A 19,501-nucleotide genomic window follows, 5' to 3' on the forward strand; every position below is an offset into this window, starting at 1 on the left:
TTATTTTGGTTGTTCCAATGTGATACATGTACCTTTGTGAACTTACCATTTCTGAGAACACATGCTGTTACAGCGTGATTACCTGTAAATACCACATTAATGCAATAAATGCTCAAAATGATGTCCGTCACCCTCAATGCATTTGGCAATACGTGTAACGACATTCCTCTCAACAGCGAGTAGTTCACCTTCTGTAATGTTCACACATGCATTGACAGTGTGCTGACACATATTGTCAGGCACTGTTGGTGGATCACGATAGCAAATATATTTCAACTTTACCCACAGAAAGAAATCTGGGGACGTGAGATCTGGTGAATGTGCCGGCCATGGTATGGTGCTTCGATGACCAATCCACCTGTCATGAAATATGCTATTGAATACCACTTCAACTGCATGTGAGCTATGTGCTGGACATCCATCATGTTGGAAGTACATCGTCATTCTGTCATGCAGTGAAACATCTTGTAGTAACATTAGCAGAACATTACATAGGAAATCAGCATACATTGCACCATTTAGATTGCCATCAGTAAAACGGGGGCCAATTATCCTTCCTCCCATAATGCCACACCATACATTAACCCACCAAGGTCACTGATGTTCTACTTGTCACAGCCATTGTGGATTTTCTGTTACCAAATACTGCATATTATGCCGGTTTACATTACCGCTGTTGGTGAGTGACACTTTGTCACTAAATAGAAAAAAATGCAAAAAATCTGTCATTGTCCTGTAATTTCTCTTGTGCCCAGTGGCAGAACTGTACACGATGTTCAAAGTCGCCACCATATAATTCCTGGTCCATAGAAATATGGTACGGGTGCAATCGATGTTGATGTAGCAATCTCAACACCGACATTTTAGAGATTCCCAATTCTCGCACAATTTGTCTGCTATTGATGTGCAGATTAGCCACAACAGCAGCTAAAACACCTACTTGGCATCAACATTTGTTGCAGGTCATGGTCGATGTTTCACATGTGACTGAACACTTCCTTAAATGGCGTAACTATCTGGCAAAGGGTCCGGACACTTGGATGATGTCGTCCAGGATACCGAGAAGCATACATAGCACATGCCCATTGGGCATTTTGATCCCAATAGCCATACATCAACACAATATTGACCTTTTCCGTGATTGGTAAATGGTTCATTTTAACACAGGTAATGTATCACGAAGCAAATACTGTCCACACTGGTGGAATGCTATGTGATACCACGTACTTATACATTTGTGACTATTACAGCGCCATCTGTCACAAAACGTAAAAAGTGGTCCAAGTAAAACAGTCATATTTATTTACATACTACACGAATATGTAATAAAAAATGGGGGTTCCTATTTAAAAAAACGCAGTTGATATCCGTTTGATCTATGGCAGCCCATCTAGCAGGCCAACCATAATGCCATCTGGTTTCCCCCTTCGAACTAGACGAGTTTTGTTCTTTGTAGTTTTTTCATTTGATGTTTATTTCGTGAGATATTTGGCCCAGTCACTATCAATGGACCACCCTGTATAGCTCCCCACTGGGAAATTTTCAACACTTTCTGAAAAACGTGGTTTTATTGTTGTGCTATCCGTCAGACAGAGAGAAGCAAATTAATATTTATGGGGCTTTCAATGTCAATTTCCTGAAAGAGTATGATAGGAAGAATGGTCTTCAAGTACTACTTGGTTCTTTCAATTTGACATCAGTTATTGAGTTTCCTACATGGGTTGTACAGGAAAGCAGCACACTAATAGATGATATTTTCATAGACTAAGATAAATTTAATCAAATAAACATTTATCCTGTTAAGAATGGCCTTTCTAATCAGGATGCACTGCTAGTTACATTATATGACAAAGCTCCATACAGTAATGCAAAACAGTCCTCCAAAATTATATGTCCAATTAACAATTTAATGACTACAAATTTTAGGGAAAGCTGGCAGCAGTTAGACTGGGATGAGGTGCACTGGGAACCTGATGCTAATTTAAAATATAACATGTTTCATGATATATTTGTGAGTATTTTTGAAAACAGGTTATCCTAAGAAAACATGAAATATACCCATAAGAAATCATGTAAAATACCGTGTGTTACTAAAGGAATAAAATTATCTTGTAACTAGAAAAGGGAAATGTATCTAATAGCAAGAAAGAGTAATGACCCAAAATAAAAACTGTTGTACTACATTAAGCAAAGTTATTGCAAAGTCCTGAAGTAAGTGTATCATGTCTGAGCTTAGCAACTCTGATAACAAAATTAAAACAATTTGAATATTGTTGAAAGGGAAACAGGGCAACTAACAGCACAGGAAGACTATATTACCATCAAACTGAATGAAAAGTTTATTAACAATAAGTCAGAGGTTGAAAATATTTTTAATAATCATTTTTTAAATGTTGTGGAGAAAATAGGATCCAGATGTTCATTAGAAAAGGCAAAGCTATGTATGGAAGAGGCAATACCTAGGCAGTTTGATAAAATTGAAATTCTACCCACCTCTCTTTCTGATGTTTGGAAAATAATAAACTCACTGAAAAGTAGTTGCTAACATGGAATTGATGGCATCTCCTGCAAAGTACTGAAAGCTTGTTCCCAACAGGTAACTAAGATTCTCAGCCACATATGTAATAGCCCACTGAAAGTGGACATTTTTCTGATACACTGAAATATGCTATTGTTAAACCATTGCATAAAAAGGGGATAGGTCTGATGTCAACAACTACTGCCCAATCTCACCTTTGACAGCTTTGTCCAAAATTCTTGAAAGAGGAATGTATTCAAAAGTAACTTTACATATTTGTAAAAGTAAAGTACTAACAAAATGCAAGTTTAGTTTTCAGAAAAGCTTTTCAATAGAAAATACTATATATGATTTCTCTAATCAAATATTATATGCACTGAATAACTGAACATCACCAACTGGGATTTTCTATCATCTCTCAAAGGCTTTTGATTGTGTAAAGATGGAGTTCTTCTAGATGAGCTTAAGTATTGTGGTATGAGTAGGACACTGTGCAAATAGTTTAATTCGTATTTAACTGGAAGAGGACAGAAGGTTGAAACGAACAGTTCACATAACATGCAAAAATCAGCAGATTCCTCAAACTGAGGAAATGCAAAGAATAGGGTCTCTTAATGTTCAGTCTTGGGTCTTTTACTGTATTTAATATATATTAATGACTTACCAGTCTATATTCACAAAGATGCAAAGCTAGTTCTTTTTCCTGATGATACAAGCATGGGACTCACACCCAACAAACAAGCTGGGGAAATTGTTAATAATACCTTTCAGAAAATTATTAAGTGGTTCTCTGCAAATGGACTCTCTTTAATATCAAATAATTGGAATGCCATGTAAGAATATCAGCAATGTAGGAAAAGACAGAGTGCTACTTACCATTAAGAAGACACATTAAGTTGCAAACAGGCGCCATTAAAAGACACTCACACAAAGCTTTCAGCCTCAGTCGGAGAGATACATGCACTGTTTGTACAAATAAGCAAGCACACCTCACACACACGTGACCACCAACTCTGGCAGCTCAGGCCAGAAAGCAATCCATCTTTTCCTACATTGTGGGACTTTCATTAAATTTTGATTAAACACTGCATATACAGTTTTGTACAATAAATGGCACAACACCATTGATAAATATAGAGTTTGAACGGACATCTGCAGCTAAGGAAAAATATTTCAAATATTTGGATTTGTGCGTTGATGAGAGATTGAATTGGAAGAAAGACATAATGTTTGAGTTCAGCTACTTATGCTGTTAGGGTTATTGCAAATTTTGGAAATGTAGTAAATTAGCTTACTATGACTATTTTCATTCCCAACTTTCATATGGAATCATATTTTGGGGTAATTCATAATTAAGGGTAAAATTATTCACTGCCCAAAAGCATGTAATCAGAAGAATAGCTGGAGCCCAGCGAATGAGGCTGATCTTCACCACTTTGAGTTAAATCTAACTTTGGCACAGAAGAGGGTGAATTATACTGCCACAAAAATCTTCGATCACCTACAAAATAGCATCAAAAGTCTAAAATCCAGCCAGCCAAAACTTAAAAACAAATCATAATCATGTCTGAATGACAACTCCTTGTACTTGGTAGATGAATGTTTAGCTATAAAATAGTAATCTTAAAAAAACCTCTTAAATTACAGCATGTAAAGAAACCTTTTGTTAAACTGACATGTTACACATCATTATGAAAAGTCATATTCATGAACTATGGAAAAATTATTAGTCTAATCTGCCTGCAACTCTCCACAGCCACACTATCTTATTTCAAAAACTCCTGCAAAGTTAGTGTTACTCCTTTCCATCTCCATTTTAAGGTTTCCTAGACTTCCTGCATTGTAGCTGTGTTGTCACATTTGAGGTTCTTTTATTCTGATATTTTGACCATGCCTGCAGTGAAGGTAACAACACTTCGACATATTTTATGATGTCCTCTGCTAGCATGTACTGGGGTGTCATTGAATAATTTAAATTCTTGCATTGTCAGTGATCTGCAGTGATGGATTCGCCACTCTCCAAGATGTATCCTGTTTGGGCAGAGCATTTCCTTTCTCTGGAGTGAGTGTGTTAAACTGCTTCATTTGGTGGTTTTATACTGATTGTTTCACATGCAGGCTTGTCTATGTGTTGGTCCGAGTAAATTGCCAATAACTCAGATGCCAGCCATAGATATTTCCCTATTCGTGTGCTGTTGAAAAAATCTATTGTACCACATAGGTGCTGGATTCTTTCCCTAAGTAATAGATGTATTGCAAGTTTATAGAAGTTATTTGCTTTTCTTGTTCTAAAGTGTGATGGCAGCAAAAGAAATTTTAGTATGGTGTCATCTCATCAGAAAGATGAGATCCTCAAACAGTTTCTCCTTTGTCTTCCTCTGCTACTTCAACGTACACATATGAATATAAACTTCCTGCCCCTACAGATCACTAATATATGAGTGTGTGCATAGGTTTCAACATTCAGTGTACATTCAAATAAAATCCTGTTGGGTATTAAACCAAATCATAATGTTAAAACCAACAATGAGACAAAATTGAAATTTTGACTATCTTTACAGTGTTCCTCTTCAGGATGACAAAACTGCTGAATTTATTGATACTGATACTGGCCTACGCACTTTTAAGTGCACGAGACTATGTTTTGTACAGCTAATTTATTATTTTTTTAAAAGATCTGAATTTTGTCTGGGCTTCTGTTTCAGTGCCAGGAGCACCACCTAGTGATGTTCAGTGCACAGCATTGTCCTCACAGAGAATTTTAGTGCTGTGGTCTAGTCCTCCAGAATCTGCTATCAATGGAATACTGAAGGGTTACAAAGTACTCTACCGCTCACTGGCAGACTTTGAAGGTAAAAAAAAGTTGTTTTATAAACTAGAGCTATTCTTTCTATAATTTTTGCCCTCCTTTTAATGTGTATGCTAATTCCAACAGTATTGTGTAGTAATTAAACAACATAAAATATAATGCTTCTAAAGAACAAGATTCTTGGATTTCATTCTGCTCATGAGTATATGAGTACTATTCTGAGGATTTTCTTTTTCTCTTATTTCTTCATTTTCCAATTTAAGTTGATAAAGAAATTTCCCCATGTGCTCTTTTACCCCCAATTACCCTATCCATCTGCAAATCTGTTACCATCTCTAGTTTGTACCTGTTCTGTTGACCTGTCCATTTGTGACACAATAAACTGTGAAATTCTTGTAATCGTGTTTTTTGATGTGTTCCAAGTCACAACAAGTGCAAATGAGCAAATGCAGGAATATTTTCTTCTAGGAACTGTAGATAATGATGACCAAAGTTAAAGGAAAAGAATGCTGGCAGACATGAGCAACTGTAACAGAGGTTAGGATATGATGGCAGTGTGTACGGTAAAAGCAGACTCCCTCATGCATGATTGATAACTGAATATTTTTGTTACTTGTCTTCTCAAAAATTTTCAGAAAGGCAGTGAATGATAAAGTGGTCGCTTATTTCTTGTAGCACAGGTTCTCGACTGATTCACAGTTTAGTTTTAGAAGTTTGTCTTCAGTCATTCTAGAATGAGGTAATGGATTGCAGCTTTGTCACATCTCTCTGTTGTCCTCTGTTTTGCCAGAGGGAGGAAATAAAGTTTTCTGGAGCTACTGATTGTGTTGCTTTCTTTTGATTTTTCCATGTATCAAGCCAAGTAGTAAGTAAATGTTTTACTCCAAAGAGGATCTCAGCTATTGCATCAGTTGATATTGCTAAAACATGGTAATTTCATCAGTGGTAGAAGGCTCAGTCAGACATTGTCCCAGAAAAACATGATTACATATTTGTTAACTAGTGGTCATGTTCTTCAATATCCTAATAATGATGTAACGTGGGGAAAAAAAAAAAAAAAAAAGAATAGAGTGCAGATCTAAGACTTACAGTGTTGGATCATCATTTCATGTAGTCCTGACATAACTTCTTCCAATTAGTCTCTTCTTAGTCTACTGAATAATAGTACAGAGTTATTAGCTTTTTGTGGACCAAAAGTTAAAAGGTAATAATGCATTCATAAATTTGGAATGAATTCATCAAAATTTTATTTGTTACTACAAATTTATTTTTGTTTCATATTGACCATCTGTGGCCACGTTCAAGCTTCAATTAATTTTCTTTTTTTGTTGTTACAAGTTCTTCCAGTATCCACCCCCCCCCCCCCCCCCACTCCACCGCATATAACTTTCTTTCTTCTATCCATAACGATCTTGTGTTCTCTGCCTTGGAATATGGCTGTTTCATATCTTTTCCTAGTGAAATTTATTAATTTTATTCATGATTCTTGAATATTATTTCCTTTGAGAATTTTTGGCCAATTTAATCCAGATGATACATGTAGTGAAGCAGTAACTGGAGTAAGTTATCTTGTGGTCAAATGTATACTTTATCACTAAGTAATCAAATTTGCATTAGGCAACCTTTTAGCAGTGGCCATTCATATGTACTGAAAATAGCTGGTTGATCATCAGGCCCACATAAAAGCCATAAAATAATTGAAAACATTGATATTTGACTAAAATCATTTTTGGTATTAAGCCACATCATTATGAAACACTACAAAAAATGGCAATTTATGAAAAGGATAGGAAGTGGAAATGAGTAGCAATTCATCTTTTTCACAATGTTGTCATTATTCCATCTTGGATCTTCCGTTGTTTAAAATACTGATGTTTTGATCATACTTGCAATGGTCCTCTTCAGGATGAAATATTGATATTTCAGCTGTTTTTACTGTTTCATAATGGTTTGGCCTTCCTCTCCTCTTCTGGGTCACTGCAAAGATGTTCAAAATGTTGGTATTTCCTTTGTTTTTAGTTTTTCGTAACAAAGTGGCCCAATACACAAAACGATTTTTTTTTTTTTTAATATGTATGTATGAAAATTGAAACTGACCATGGAAGTCTATTGACTTATATAGTTGATAATGGTAATTGATTAGGCACCTTTCCGTTGTAGCACTGCATTTAATAAGATGAAATATACTAGAGCGGGACACGTTGGGTGTATGCATGTGAGAAGTATTTCATATTAAAGGGCTCAAAGAAGGAGCTGAACATGAATTGTCCAGAGTATTTCATAGGTTGAGTGGGCAGGAGGCTGCTACTTTGGGAGAGGTAGGAAGGGTTTTGGGAGGATATTGTTCATTTCAACACATGTTGAGAGACAGTTAAAGCCTTAGTGGATGGACTTTTTGGTGTAGAAGGTATGGTAGTTGTTGTTAGCACTAACTAATTTAATGTTCTGCCTTGTTTTCATTTTATTTTAATAGACTTTACAACTTGCATCAGACTATGGAAAAAAGTGGTCAAGACAGAACATTAGTGATACTGTGATTGTGGATTTGTGTAATGATTTTATGTTGTATATTGAAAATGCTATAGCCAGATATACTTTTGGTTATTATTTCTTGAGTCATAGTATGGAATAAGATGTTAATTCTAAGTAAGTTCCATTGGTGTTTTTCTGGAGGGCCCACTATCAGAACATAGCCCAAGTTCATAAGTATACAGTATCCCTTTTCCTGTGCCATTCTTTCTTTCATTGAGCTCTTTTATGATGAATTTGGTTTGAAGGTATTTAAAAGAAAAGAGGTCAATAAATTTGTCATTTGCTATGCTTTTGTGGTGAACTTCTCCCCATTGTCCCTTTTGTGGACTGCCCCTAAGTGTTTTTATGTGTCTGATCTTTCTAACTGGTTTGTGGCCAGCTATTAACTTCCGTTCACTAGTTTTGAATTCATCATTTGCATATTTTTGTAAGGCTGGAAAACTAGTATTGCCAAAAGTGTTATTTAACCTGAGCTCTGTATCCCCCCCATCATCCATGGACCTTGCCGTTGGTGGGGAGGCTTGCGTGTCTCAGCGATACAGATAGCTGCACCGTAGGTACAACCACAACGGAGGGGTATCTGTTGAGAGGCCAGACAAACGTGTGGTTCCTGAAGAGGGGCAGCAGCCTTTTCAGTAGTTGCGAGGGCAACAGTCTGGATGATTGACTGATCTGGCCTTGTAACAATAACCAAAACGGCTTTGCTGTGCTGGTACTGCGAACGGCTGAAAGCAAGGGGAAACTACAGCCGTAATTTTTCCCGAGGGCATGCAGCTTTACTGTATGATTAAATGATGATGGCGTCCTCTTGGGTAAAATATTCCGGAGGTAAAATAGTCCCCCATTCGGATCTCCGGGCGGGGACTACTCAAGAGGATGTCGTTATCAGGAGAAAGAAAACTGGCGTTCTACGGATCGGAGCGTGGAATGTCAGATCCCTTAATCGGGCAGGTAGGTTAGAAAATTTAAAAAGGGAAATGGATAGGTTAAAGTTAGATATAGTGGGAATTAGTGAAGTTTGGTGGCAGGAGGAACAAGACTTCTGGTCAGGTGACTACAGGGTTATAAGCACAAAGTCCAATAGGGGTAATGCAGGAGTAGGTTTAATAATGAATAGGAAAATAGGAATGCGGGTAAGCTACTACAAACAGCATAGTGAACGCATTATTGTGGCCAAGATAGATACGAAGCCCACATCTACTACAGTAGTACAAGTTTATATGCCAACTAGCTCTGCAGATGACGAAGAAATTGAAGAAATGTATGATGAATTAAAAGAAATTATTCAGATAGTGAAGGGAGACGAAAATTTAATAGTCATGGGTGACTGGAATTCAAGTGTAGGAAAAGGGAGAGAAGGAAACGTAGTAGGTGAATATGGATTGGGGCTAAGAAATGAAAGAGGAAGCCGCCTGATAGAATTTTGCACAGAGCACAACTTAATCATAGCTAACACTTGGTGTAAGAATCATGATAGAAAGTTATATACATGGAAGAACCCTGGAGATACTAAAAGGTATCAGATAGATTATATAATGGTAAGACAGAGATTTAGGAACCAGGTTTTAAATTGTAAGACGTTTCCAGGGGCAGATGTGGACTCTGACCACAATCTATTGGTTATGACCTGTAGATTAAAACTGAAGAAACTGCAAAAAGGTGGGAATTTAAGGAGATGGGACCTGGATAAACTGAAAGAACCAGAGGTTGTACAGAGTTTCAGGGAGAGCATAAGGGAACAATTGATAGGAATGGGGGAAAGAAATACAGTAGAAGAATGGGTAGCTCTGAGGGATGAAGTAGTGAAGGCAGCAGACAATCAAGTAGGTAAAAAGAAGAGGGTTAGTAGAAATCCTTGGGTAACAGAAGAAATATTGAATTTAATTGATGAAAGGAGAAAATATAAAAATGCAGTAAATGAAGCAGGCAAAAAGGAATACAAACGTCTCAAAAATGAGATCGACAGGAAGTGCAAAATGGCTAAGCAGGGATGGCTAGAGGACAAATGTAAGGATGTAGAGGCTTATCTCACTAGGGGTAAGATAGATACTGCCTACAGGAAAATTAAAGAGACCTTTGGAGATAAGAGAACCACATGTATGAACATCAAGAGTTCAGATGGAAACCCAGTTCTAAGCAAAGAAGGGAAAGCAGAAAGGTGGAAGGAGTATATAGAGGGTCTATACAAGGGCGATGCACTTGAGGACAATATTATGGAAATGGAAGAGGATGTAGATGAAGATGAAATGGGAGATACGATACTGCGTGAAGAGTTTGACAGAGCACTGAAAGACCTGAGTGGAAACAAGGCCCCCGGAGTAGACAACATTCCATTGGAACTACTGACGGCCTTGGGAGAGCCAGTCCTGACAAAACTCTACCATCTAGTGAGCAAGATGTATGAAACAGGCGAAATACCCTCAGACTTCAAGAAGAACATAATAATTCCAATCCCAAAGAAAGCAGGTGTTGACAGATGTGAAAATTACTGAACAATCAGTTTAATAAGCCACAGCTGCAAAGTACTAACACGAATTCTTTACAGATGAATGGAAAAACTAGTAGAAGCCGACCTCGGGGAAGATCAGTTTGGATTCCGTAGAAACACTGGAACACGTGAGGCAATACTGACCTTACGACTTATCTTAGAAGAAAGATTAAGGAAAGGCAAACCTACGTTTCTAGCATTTGTAGACTTAGAGAAAGCTTTTGACAATGTTGACTGGAATACTCTCTTTCAAATTCTAAAGATGGCAGGGGTAAAATACAGGCAGCGAAAGGCTATTTACAACATGTACAGGAACCAGATGGCAGTTATAAGAGTTGAGGGACATGAAAGGGAAGCAGTGGTTGGGAAGGGAGTAAGACAGGGTTGTAGCCTCTCCTCGATGTTATTCAACCTCTATATTGAGCAAGCAGTGAAGGAAACAAAAGAAAAATTTGGAGTAGGTATTAAAATCCATGGAGAAGAAATAAAAACTTTGAGGTTCGCCGAGGACATTGTAATTCTGGCAGAGACAGCAAAGGACTTGGAAGAACAGTTGAACGGAATGGATGGTGTCTTGAAGGGAGGATATAAGATGAACATCAACAAAAGCAAAATGAGGATAATGGAATGTAGTTGAGTTAAGTCAGGTGATGCTGAGGGTATTAGATTAGGAAATGAGACACTTAAAGTAGTAAAGGAGTTTTGCTATTTGGGGATCAAAATAACTGATGATGGACGAAGTAGAGAGGATATAAAATGTAGACTGGCAATGGCAAGGAAAGCATTTCTGAAGAAGAGAAATTTGTTAACATCGAGTATAGATTTAAGTGTCAGGAAGTTATTTCTGAAAGTATTTGTATGGAGTGTAGCCATGTATGGAAGTGAAACATGGACGGTAAATAGTTTGGACAAGAAGAGAATAGAAGCTTTTGAAATGTGGTGCTACAGAAGAATGCTGAAGGTTAGATGGGTAGATCACATAACTAATGAGGAAGTATTGAATAGGATTGGGGAGAAGAGAAGTTTGTGGCACAACTTGACCAGAAGAAGGGATCGGTTGGTAGGACATGTTCTGAGGCATCAAGGGATCACCAATTTAGTATTGGAGGGCAGCGTGGAGGGTAAAAATCATAGGGGGAGACCAAGAGATGAATACACTAAGCAGATTCAGAAGGATGTAGGTTGCAGTAGGTACTGGGAGATGAAGAAGCTTGCACAGGATAGAGTAGCATGGAGAGCTGCATCAAACCAGTCTCAGGACTGAAGACCACAACAACAACAACTGTATCTGTGTGTGTTCTGTATCTGTTTTCTGTAGTGCTTTAATGATTCTAAGAAAATATGTATTTTCTTTTTCTGTACTGCTGCCCAAAGAATTTATTGTATAAATTTTTATATAATTATGTACTCAAATTTCTGTATATGCTATAAGATTATCAGATTGTATTTGGAAAAAACTGGAATCCAACACAGTTCGACCTATGGAACACGAAATAAATCAAATCAAATCAATCTCATATTGCTTATTTAGCTACCTTACTTGGAACCTAGAAAGAAACTGTCAAAGACTGTTTCATTGGAATCATCTGTATTTTCTTAAAGTGTCACTGTGAGATGTAAGTTAAAGTCAAACATTAATGACACCAGTTCTTTGTGGATGTTGTTTTATGATAGAAAATTGATGCTGAAATCTCCATGAATAATGGTACTGCTGTTCTTCCTAGAGAATTTTATTGAGCAGATTCTACTTTTGCAGATATATTTAAAAAGTATGATATCAGATCCAGGATGCATGGTATGTCTGTGGTGCTACACATCCTCCATTTAAATTTGCCATATAATGTTCCTTGCAAAAGTGTCCATTGTGTTGCATTGATTCCTGAAGACAAAGAGAGAGCTGTTTTTTATTTTGATTACCATTAAATCCCCCCCAATGAACCATGGACCTTGCCGTTGGTGGGGAGGCTTGCATGCCTCAATGATACAGATAGCTGTACTGTAGGTGCAACCACAATGGAGGGGTATCTGTTGAGAGGCCAGACAAACGTGTGGTTCCTGAAGAGGGGCAGCAGCCTTTTCAGTAGTTGCAGGGGCAACAGTCTGGATGATTGACTGATCTGGCCTTGTAACACTAACCAAAACGCCCTTGCTGTGCTGGTACTGCAAAAGGTTGAAAGCAAGGGGAAACTACAGCCGTAATTTTTCCCAAGGGCATGCAGCTTTACTGTATGGTTAATGATGATGGCGTCCACTTGGGTAAAATATTCTGGAGGTAAAATAGTCCCCCATTCAGATCTCCGGGCGGGGACTACTCAGGAGGACCTCGTTATCAGGAGAAAGAAAACTGGCGTTCTACGGATCGGAGCGTGGAATGTCAGACCCCTTAATCAGGCAGGTAGGTTAGAAAATTTAAAAAGGAAATGAACAGGTTAAAGTTAGATATAGTGGGAATTAGTGAAGCTACTACAAACAGCATAGTGAACGCATTATTGTGGCCAAGATAGACACAAAGACCACGCCTACTACAGTAGCACAAGTTTATATGCCAACTAGCTCTGCAGATGACGAAGAAATTGAAGAAATCTATGACGAAATAAAAGAAATTATTCAGATAGTGAATGGATATGAAAATTTAATAGTCATGGCTGACTGGAATTCGGTAGTAGGAAAAGGGAGAGAAGGAAACGTAGTAGGTGAATATGGATTGGGGGTAAGAAATGAAAGAGGAAGCCGCCTGGTAGAATTTTGCACAGAGCACAACTTAATCATAGCTGACACTTGGTTCAAGAATCATAAAAGAAGGTTGTATACATGGAAGAATCCTGGAGATACTGACAGATTTCAGATGGATTATATAGTGGTAAGACAGAGATTTAGGAACCAGGTTTTAAATTGTAAGACATTTCCATGGGCAGATGTGGAGTCTGACCACAATCTATTGGTTATGAACTGTAGATTAAAACTGAAGAAACTGCAAAAAGGTGGGATTTAAGGAGATGGGATCTGGATAAACTGACTAAACCAGTGGTTGTACAGAGTTTCAGGGAGAGTGTAAGCGAACAAATGGCAGGAATGGGGGAAAGAAATACAGTAGAAGAAGAATGGGTGGCTTTGAGGGATGAAGTAGTGAAGGCAGCAAAGGATCAAGTAGTTAAAAAGACAACGGCTAGTAGAAATCCTTGGGTAACAGAAGAAATAATGAATTTAATTGATGAATGGAGAAAATATAAAAATGCAGTAAATGAAACAGGCAAAAAGGAATACAAACGTCTCAAAAATGAGATCGACAGGAAGTGCAAAATGGCTAAGCAGGGATGGCTAGAGGATAAATGTAAGGATGTAGAGGCTTATCTCACTAGGGGTAAGATAGATACTGCCTACAGGAAAATTAAAGAGACCTTTGGAGAAAAGAGAACCACTTGTATGAATATTAAGAGCTCAGATGGAAACCCAGTTCTAAGCAAAGAAAGGAAAGCAGAAAGGTGGAAGGAATATATAAAGGGTCTATACAAGGGTGATGTACTTGAGGAAAATATTATGGAAATGGAAGAGGATGTAGATGAAGATGAAATGGGAGATATGATACTGCGTGATGAGTTTGACAGAGCACTGAAAGACCTGAGTCGAAACAAGGCCCCGGGAGTAGACAACATTCCATTAGAACTACTGACGGCCTTGGGAGAGCCAGTCCTGGCAAAACTCTACCATCTGGTGAGCAAGATGTATGAGACAGGCGAAATACCCTCAGACTTCAAGAAGAATATAATAATTCCAATCCCAAAGAAAGCAGGTGTTGACAGATGTGAAAATTACCGAACTATCAGTTTAATAAGTCATGGCTGCGAAATACTAATGCGAATTCTTTACAGACAAATGGAAAAACTAGTAGAAGCCGACCTTGGGGAAGATCAGTTTGGATTCCATAGAAATATTGGAACACGTGAGGCAATACTGACTCTACGACTTATCTTAGAAGCTAGATTAAGGAAAGGCAAACCTACATTTCTAGCATTTGTAGACTTAGAGAAAGCTTTTGACAATGTTGACTGGAATACTCTCTTTCAAATTCTGAAGGTGGCAGGGTAAAATATAGGGAGCAAAAGGCTACTTACAATTTGTATAGAAACCAAATGGCAGTTATAAGAGTTGAGGGGCATGAAAGGGAAGCAGTGGTTGGGAAGGGAGTGAGACAGGGTTGTAGCCTCTCCCCAATGTTATTCAATATGTATATTGAGCAAGCAGTGAAGGAAACAAAAGAAAAATTTGGAGTAGGTATTAAAATCCATGGAGAAGAAATAAAAACTTTGAGGTTCGCCGATGACATTGTAATTCTGGCAGAGACAGCAAAGGACTTGGAAGAGCAGTTGAATGGAATGGATAGTGTCTTGAAAGGAGGATATAAGATGAACATCAACAAAAGCAAAACGAGGATAATGGAATGTAGTCGAATTAAGTCGGGTGATGCTGAGGCTATTAGAGTAGGAAATGAAACACTTAAAGTAGTAAAAGAGTTTTGCTATTTGGGGAACAAAATAACTGATGATGGTTGAAGTAGAGAGGATATAAAATGTTGACTGGCAATGGGAAGGAAAGCATTTCTGAAGAAGAGAAATTTGTTAACATCGAGTATAGATTTAAGTGTCAGGAAGTCGTTTCTGAAAGTATTTGTATGGAGTGTAGCCATGTATGGAAGTGAAATGTGGATGATAAATAGTTTAGACAAGAAGAGAATAGAAGCTTTGAAAATGTGGTGCTACAGAAGAATGCTGAAGATTGAATGGATAGATCACATAACTAATGAGGAGGTGTTGAAGAGGATTGGGGAGAAGAGAAGTTTGTGGCACAACTTGACTAGAAGAAGGGATTGGTTGGTAGGACATGTTCTGAGGCATCAAGGGATCACCAATTTAGTATTGGAGGGCAGTGTGGAGGGTAAAAATCGTAGAGGGAGACCAAGAGATGAATACACCGAGCGGATTCAGATGGATGTAGGTTGCAGTAGGTACTGGGAGATGAAGAAGCTTGCACAGGATAGAGTAGCATGGAGAGCTGCATCAAACCAGTCTCAGGACTGAAGACCACAACAACAACAACAACAACAACAACATACCATTAAATTATGGTGACATAATAATTAGAGGCCATAGTCTCAATATTTGATGTCATGTAAAAGATACAGTGGGAATTTTGTGAACTGTATGAAATATTTGATGGCTCAGTTGGTTGTAATAATTATTTTGGGTGGATCTGTGCAAATCGTTTGTCCCTGCAACATTGAAATACATTTGTCAATCTTCTCTAGAAAAATGGCAGGGTTTACACTCAAATGCACAACACATCACAAATGAAACAGCACATTTATTTTAACATACATGCAGAACACCTTTTACAATACATCATTACAAGAAGACAACAATGGGGTCTCAAGAATCTACACACTGATACCACTGCTAGTCCTTGACCCCATTAACCTCTAATGAATTTTCCTTATCAGGTTGTCAATTGGCTTTGTCAGACAGTCAGCATATTCTTCTCACTTGCAGTATATTCCAAACCTACATTGTTGGGTTCCACCTCCTCTTGTATGAAGAAAATGTTAGAATTGATATGCTTGGTTCTTTCTGAAGCCTCACAATTTTTGGCAAGTTTCTTTGCATCTTTATTGTCAATGAAAATCTTTGTACGATGGGACATAAAACAATCTTGACCAATCTCAGTGAGAAAACTGTTCATACACTTTGTTTCTCTTATGGATTCGCCCAGTGCAAAAATACTCTTCTTCAGTGATGCAACACTTTGTTGTTTTCTGCTACTCCAGCTTATAGCCACACTTCCAAAATCTTTCAAGCAACCACTAAAGGATTTTTAGTGATCTGGATCAACTCTCCAGTCTGCATTGGTATACAATCTTGTGGTAAGCAAGTGCATCATTTTCTGTACCTTGCAAATAATGTAGTGGGCATTTGATGTCACGCCAGTGCTCCTCACTTGGATTGCTGCTGAACTTGCTCAAATAAGTTACTGGATACGTTACAAATAAGCCACTGGATATGCTACATCTGGTCTTGCACTAGTTGCCAAGTATAGAAGACTTCCAGTTGTGTTTCTGTATATTGATCCATCCTGTTCCTCAGGCTTGTCTTCATCTGTCACATTTAGTAGCTTTACATTCATGATGAGAGGTGTTTTCACAGGTTTGCAGTTTTCCATTTGGAATTCTTTTAAGCTTTCTTTTGTATACTCTGTTTGGTCTAAAATCAATGTTCCACCTTCTCTCGTGTCTCAAACTTACTGGACATCATTGTACCTTAAGAACACTTACCTCAGATTCAGTGCTTTCCTTTATTTCACTTTTCTTGCTGTACAGCATTTCATCATCCACATATGTAGTTACTATGAGTACATACTCAAGGTCATAGTAAATACGTGAGTCAGTTACTGACTGCAGCATCCCTTGTTCGCACAGGAACTTGTTGAGTATATCATTCCATCTGCTGAATGACTGATGCAATCCATAGATGTACTTTTCAGACCTGCAGATCCATTTTTCATTGTTAATTTTCTTGTGATCTGATATTCCACTGAATTTTCTTCATAGTTTGCCAGTGACGTCAGGGAAACCTATAGGTAATCTCACATAAACTTCATGTGTGGTGAAAATGTCCAGGTTTGGTTTTGCATTAGGTTTTCCAGTTCTTCTGACACTAATTTGTTTTTATCATCAACTGACATGGCTTCCTCTACACTTCATGGATCTTTTTCCTCTTGTTGTCTCCTTTTCAACTGCTCACATCTTCTTCTTTTCATTATGACTTGTAGTGTATCAGCTGTTTCATTGGTTTGACTTGTCACTCAGAAAGTGTTCTGTAGATTTCATTTATTGTAGGTGCACTTAGTTTACTATTATTATCATGTGTTATAGAGTAATCATTTTCAGCACTCTCATCTTCCCATTCGGTCACCTTTTCTACATCAATATGTTTGGAGCTCACACACGTTCCTAAATCTTCATTTTGTTTAATGTCAGATGCTTCTCCTGTTTCCACAACATCTACATTATGTGATGCTCCTTCAACATTTGCAGTGGTTATGGTCCTTGGATCAATTACTTTTGCAACACCTTTGTTCAATTTTATGGGAAAGACATTTTCATGAAATACAACATCTCTGGTAATTGTTATATTTCCCGTTTCTGGATTTTCCACAGCCTGTAGGCTTTCATGAGTTCTGAATATCCAGCTATTACAAGAATTTGCCCTTTTGGTTCAAATTTGCCATAGTGGGTTTTTCATTTTTGCCCATGCACAACATCTGAATAATTTCAGATGATTGATATTTGGTGCTTGTCCATATCATTCTTTGAAGGGACATCCTTTGACATTTTCTGTTGTCAGGCATCTATTTTATAAGAATTTGTCATTGCTATTGCTTTTCTCCAGCAATTTTGTGACATTTAACTCTCAAAAAGCGTGCATCACACAGTATATGAAAAGGTCTGATTAAACAATGCTGCTTCACCATAGTGTTGAGATGTGCCAAGAACGGTCAGCTGCCTCTGAATTCATTCATTTTGCAGATATGCTTCTAATTCTTGACTCATACCTTTGCCTCAGTTGTCCATTGTATGAATGTAGAATTCCTGTTTTTTTCTGTTGGAAATTTTCTGCATACACTTTGTATTCTTTGAATGACTGAAATACTTGACTTTTGACTTTTAGCAAACATGTTACTGCATATCATGAACAATCATCAACTAATATGAAAACATATTTCACTCTACTGTGAGATTGTGGGCCAGAGACACTTGTTACGTTGCTGTGTATCAAACATAGAGGTTCCTGTTGCTGAGGATCAGTGATCATGGGCCCATAACCTGGAACCCGCACATAAAAACAGCAAACCATTGTGAAGTGTATGGCAGAGCATATCCCCCACTGTACCATTTATTAAGGCTTTTTCACGTTCCATTCACATACTCAGTGTTGGAACAATGATTGTTTACATGCCTCGGTGTTTGCTGTAATTAATCTAATCTTATCCTCATGATCCCAATGTGAGCAATACATAGGGGGCTGTACTACATTCCTAGAGTCATCAATGAAACCCAGTTTTTGAAACTTTGTAAGTTGGCTTTCCCAGTATAGATTATGTCTACCCTGAAGAGTCTGCAATTTCTGTTTCTTCAGCATCTCTGTGACACTCTCCCATTGATCACACAAACCTGTCAGCTTTTGTGCTCCCCTTCTCTGTGTATGTTTAGTGTCACCTGTTAGTACTATGTGGTATGGGTCCCACACACTTGAACAACATTTTAGAATGGGTCACATGAGTGATTTGTAAGCAAACTCCTTTTTACACTTATTGAATTTCCGGAGTATTCTTCGAATAAACCAAAGTCTGTCACCTACTTTACCCACGACTGAGCCTATGGTATCATTCCATTTCATGTCCCTACAAATAGTTACACCAGGTATTTGTATGAGGTGTCTGATTCTAATTGTAGTTCATTGCTGTTATGGGCATAAGATACTATTTATTTTTATTTTGTGAAGTGCATAATTTTTTGTGCTAAACATCAGCTTTCATAGGCAAAGCATGTACCTTCAGCTCATATTGACCTATGCAGAGTCATTAATCGATGTGCATCATTGTAAGCAGGAACCACAACCTTCATTCTGCTTTGTGTGCTTATGCAAACTGATGTATCAGGTTTGTGCATAACCTCATTTGTCAGTGTATACTTTTGGAAAATTAAAGACCAGTAACATAAGTTTCACATTGAAGGACTGTCAGCTATCACTTTAAAATTCTTAAATCTTAATAAGTAACAGCATATGAAAATACCCATTCTTCTTTTAAAGTATGGCCTGATAGAGCATAATATCTGTAACTAGTTTTTTTACAAATCTGGACTTATTAACCTTAACTGTGAAATATTCCAGTAATTTTTAACATTTTGTTGAAATTTTATTTCCAGACTTCTCACATCCTGTGGAACAAATAACAAGAGAGAATAAATTGGAATTAGCTAATCTTGATCGATTCTGTAACTACAGTATAGAAGTTTGTGCGTTTACCAACAAAGGTGATGGTGTTAAAAGCCGGCCAATATTTTGTAGGACGTTGGAGGATGGTATGGCATATGTTAGTTTTC

General features: G+C 37.7%; 1 protein-coding gene across 1 annotated transcript in view; it reads left to right on the forward strand.

Moving 5' to 3' along the window:
* The window catches only part of LOC124722738 (Down syndrome cell adhesion molecule-like protein Dscam2), a 202,553-nt gene that overhangs the window by 20,813 nt on the left and 162,239 nt on the right, over positions 1 to 19,501 (forward strand). Inside the window, exons 3-4 of the mRNA XM_047247880.1 lie at positions 5,224 to 5,370; positions 19,325 to 19,480. Of these exons, the coding sequence (XP_047103836.1) occupies positions 5,224 to 5,370; positions 19,325 to 19,480 (303 nt within the window). The remainder of the gene's footprint in view (positions 1 to 5,223; positions 5,371 to 19,324; positions 19,481 to 19,501) is intronic.

This window comes from Schistocerca piceifrons, chromosome X, assembly GCF_021461385.2.
Source record: "Schistocerca piceifrons isolate TAMUIC-IGC-003096 chromosome X, iqSchPice1.1, whole genome shotgun sequence".
Lineage (NCBI taxonomy): Eukaryota > Metazoa > Arthropoda > Insecta > Orthoptera > Acrididae > Schistocerca > Schistocerca piceifrons.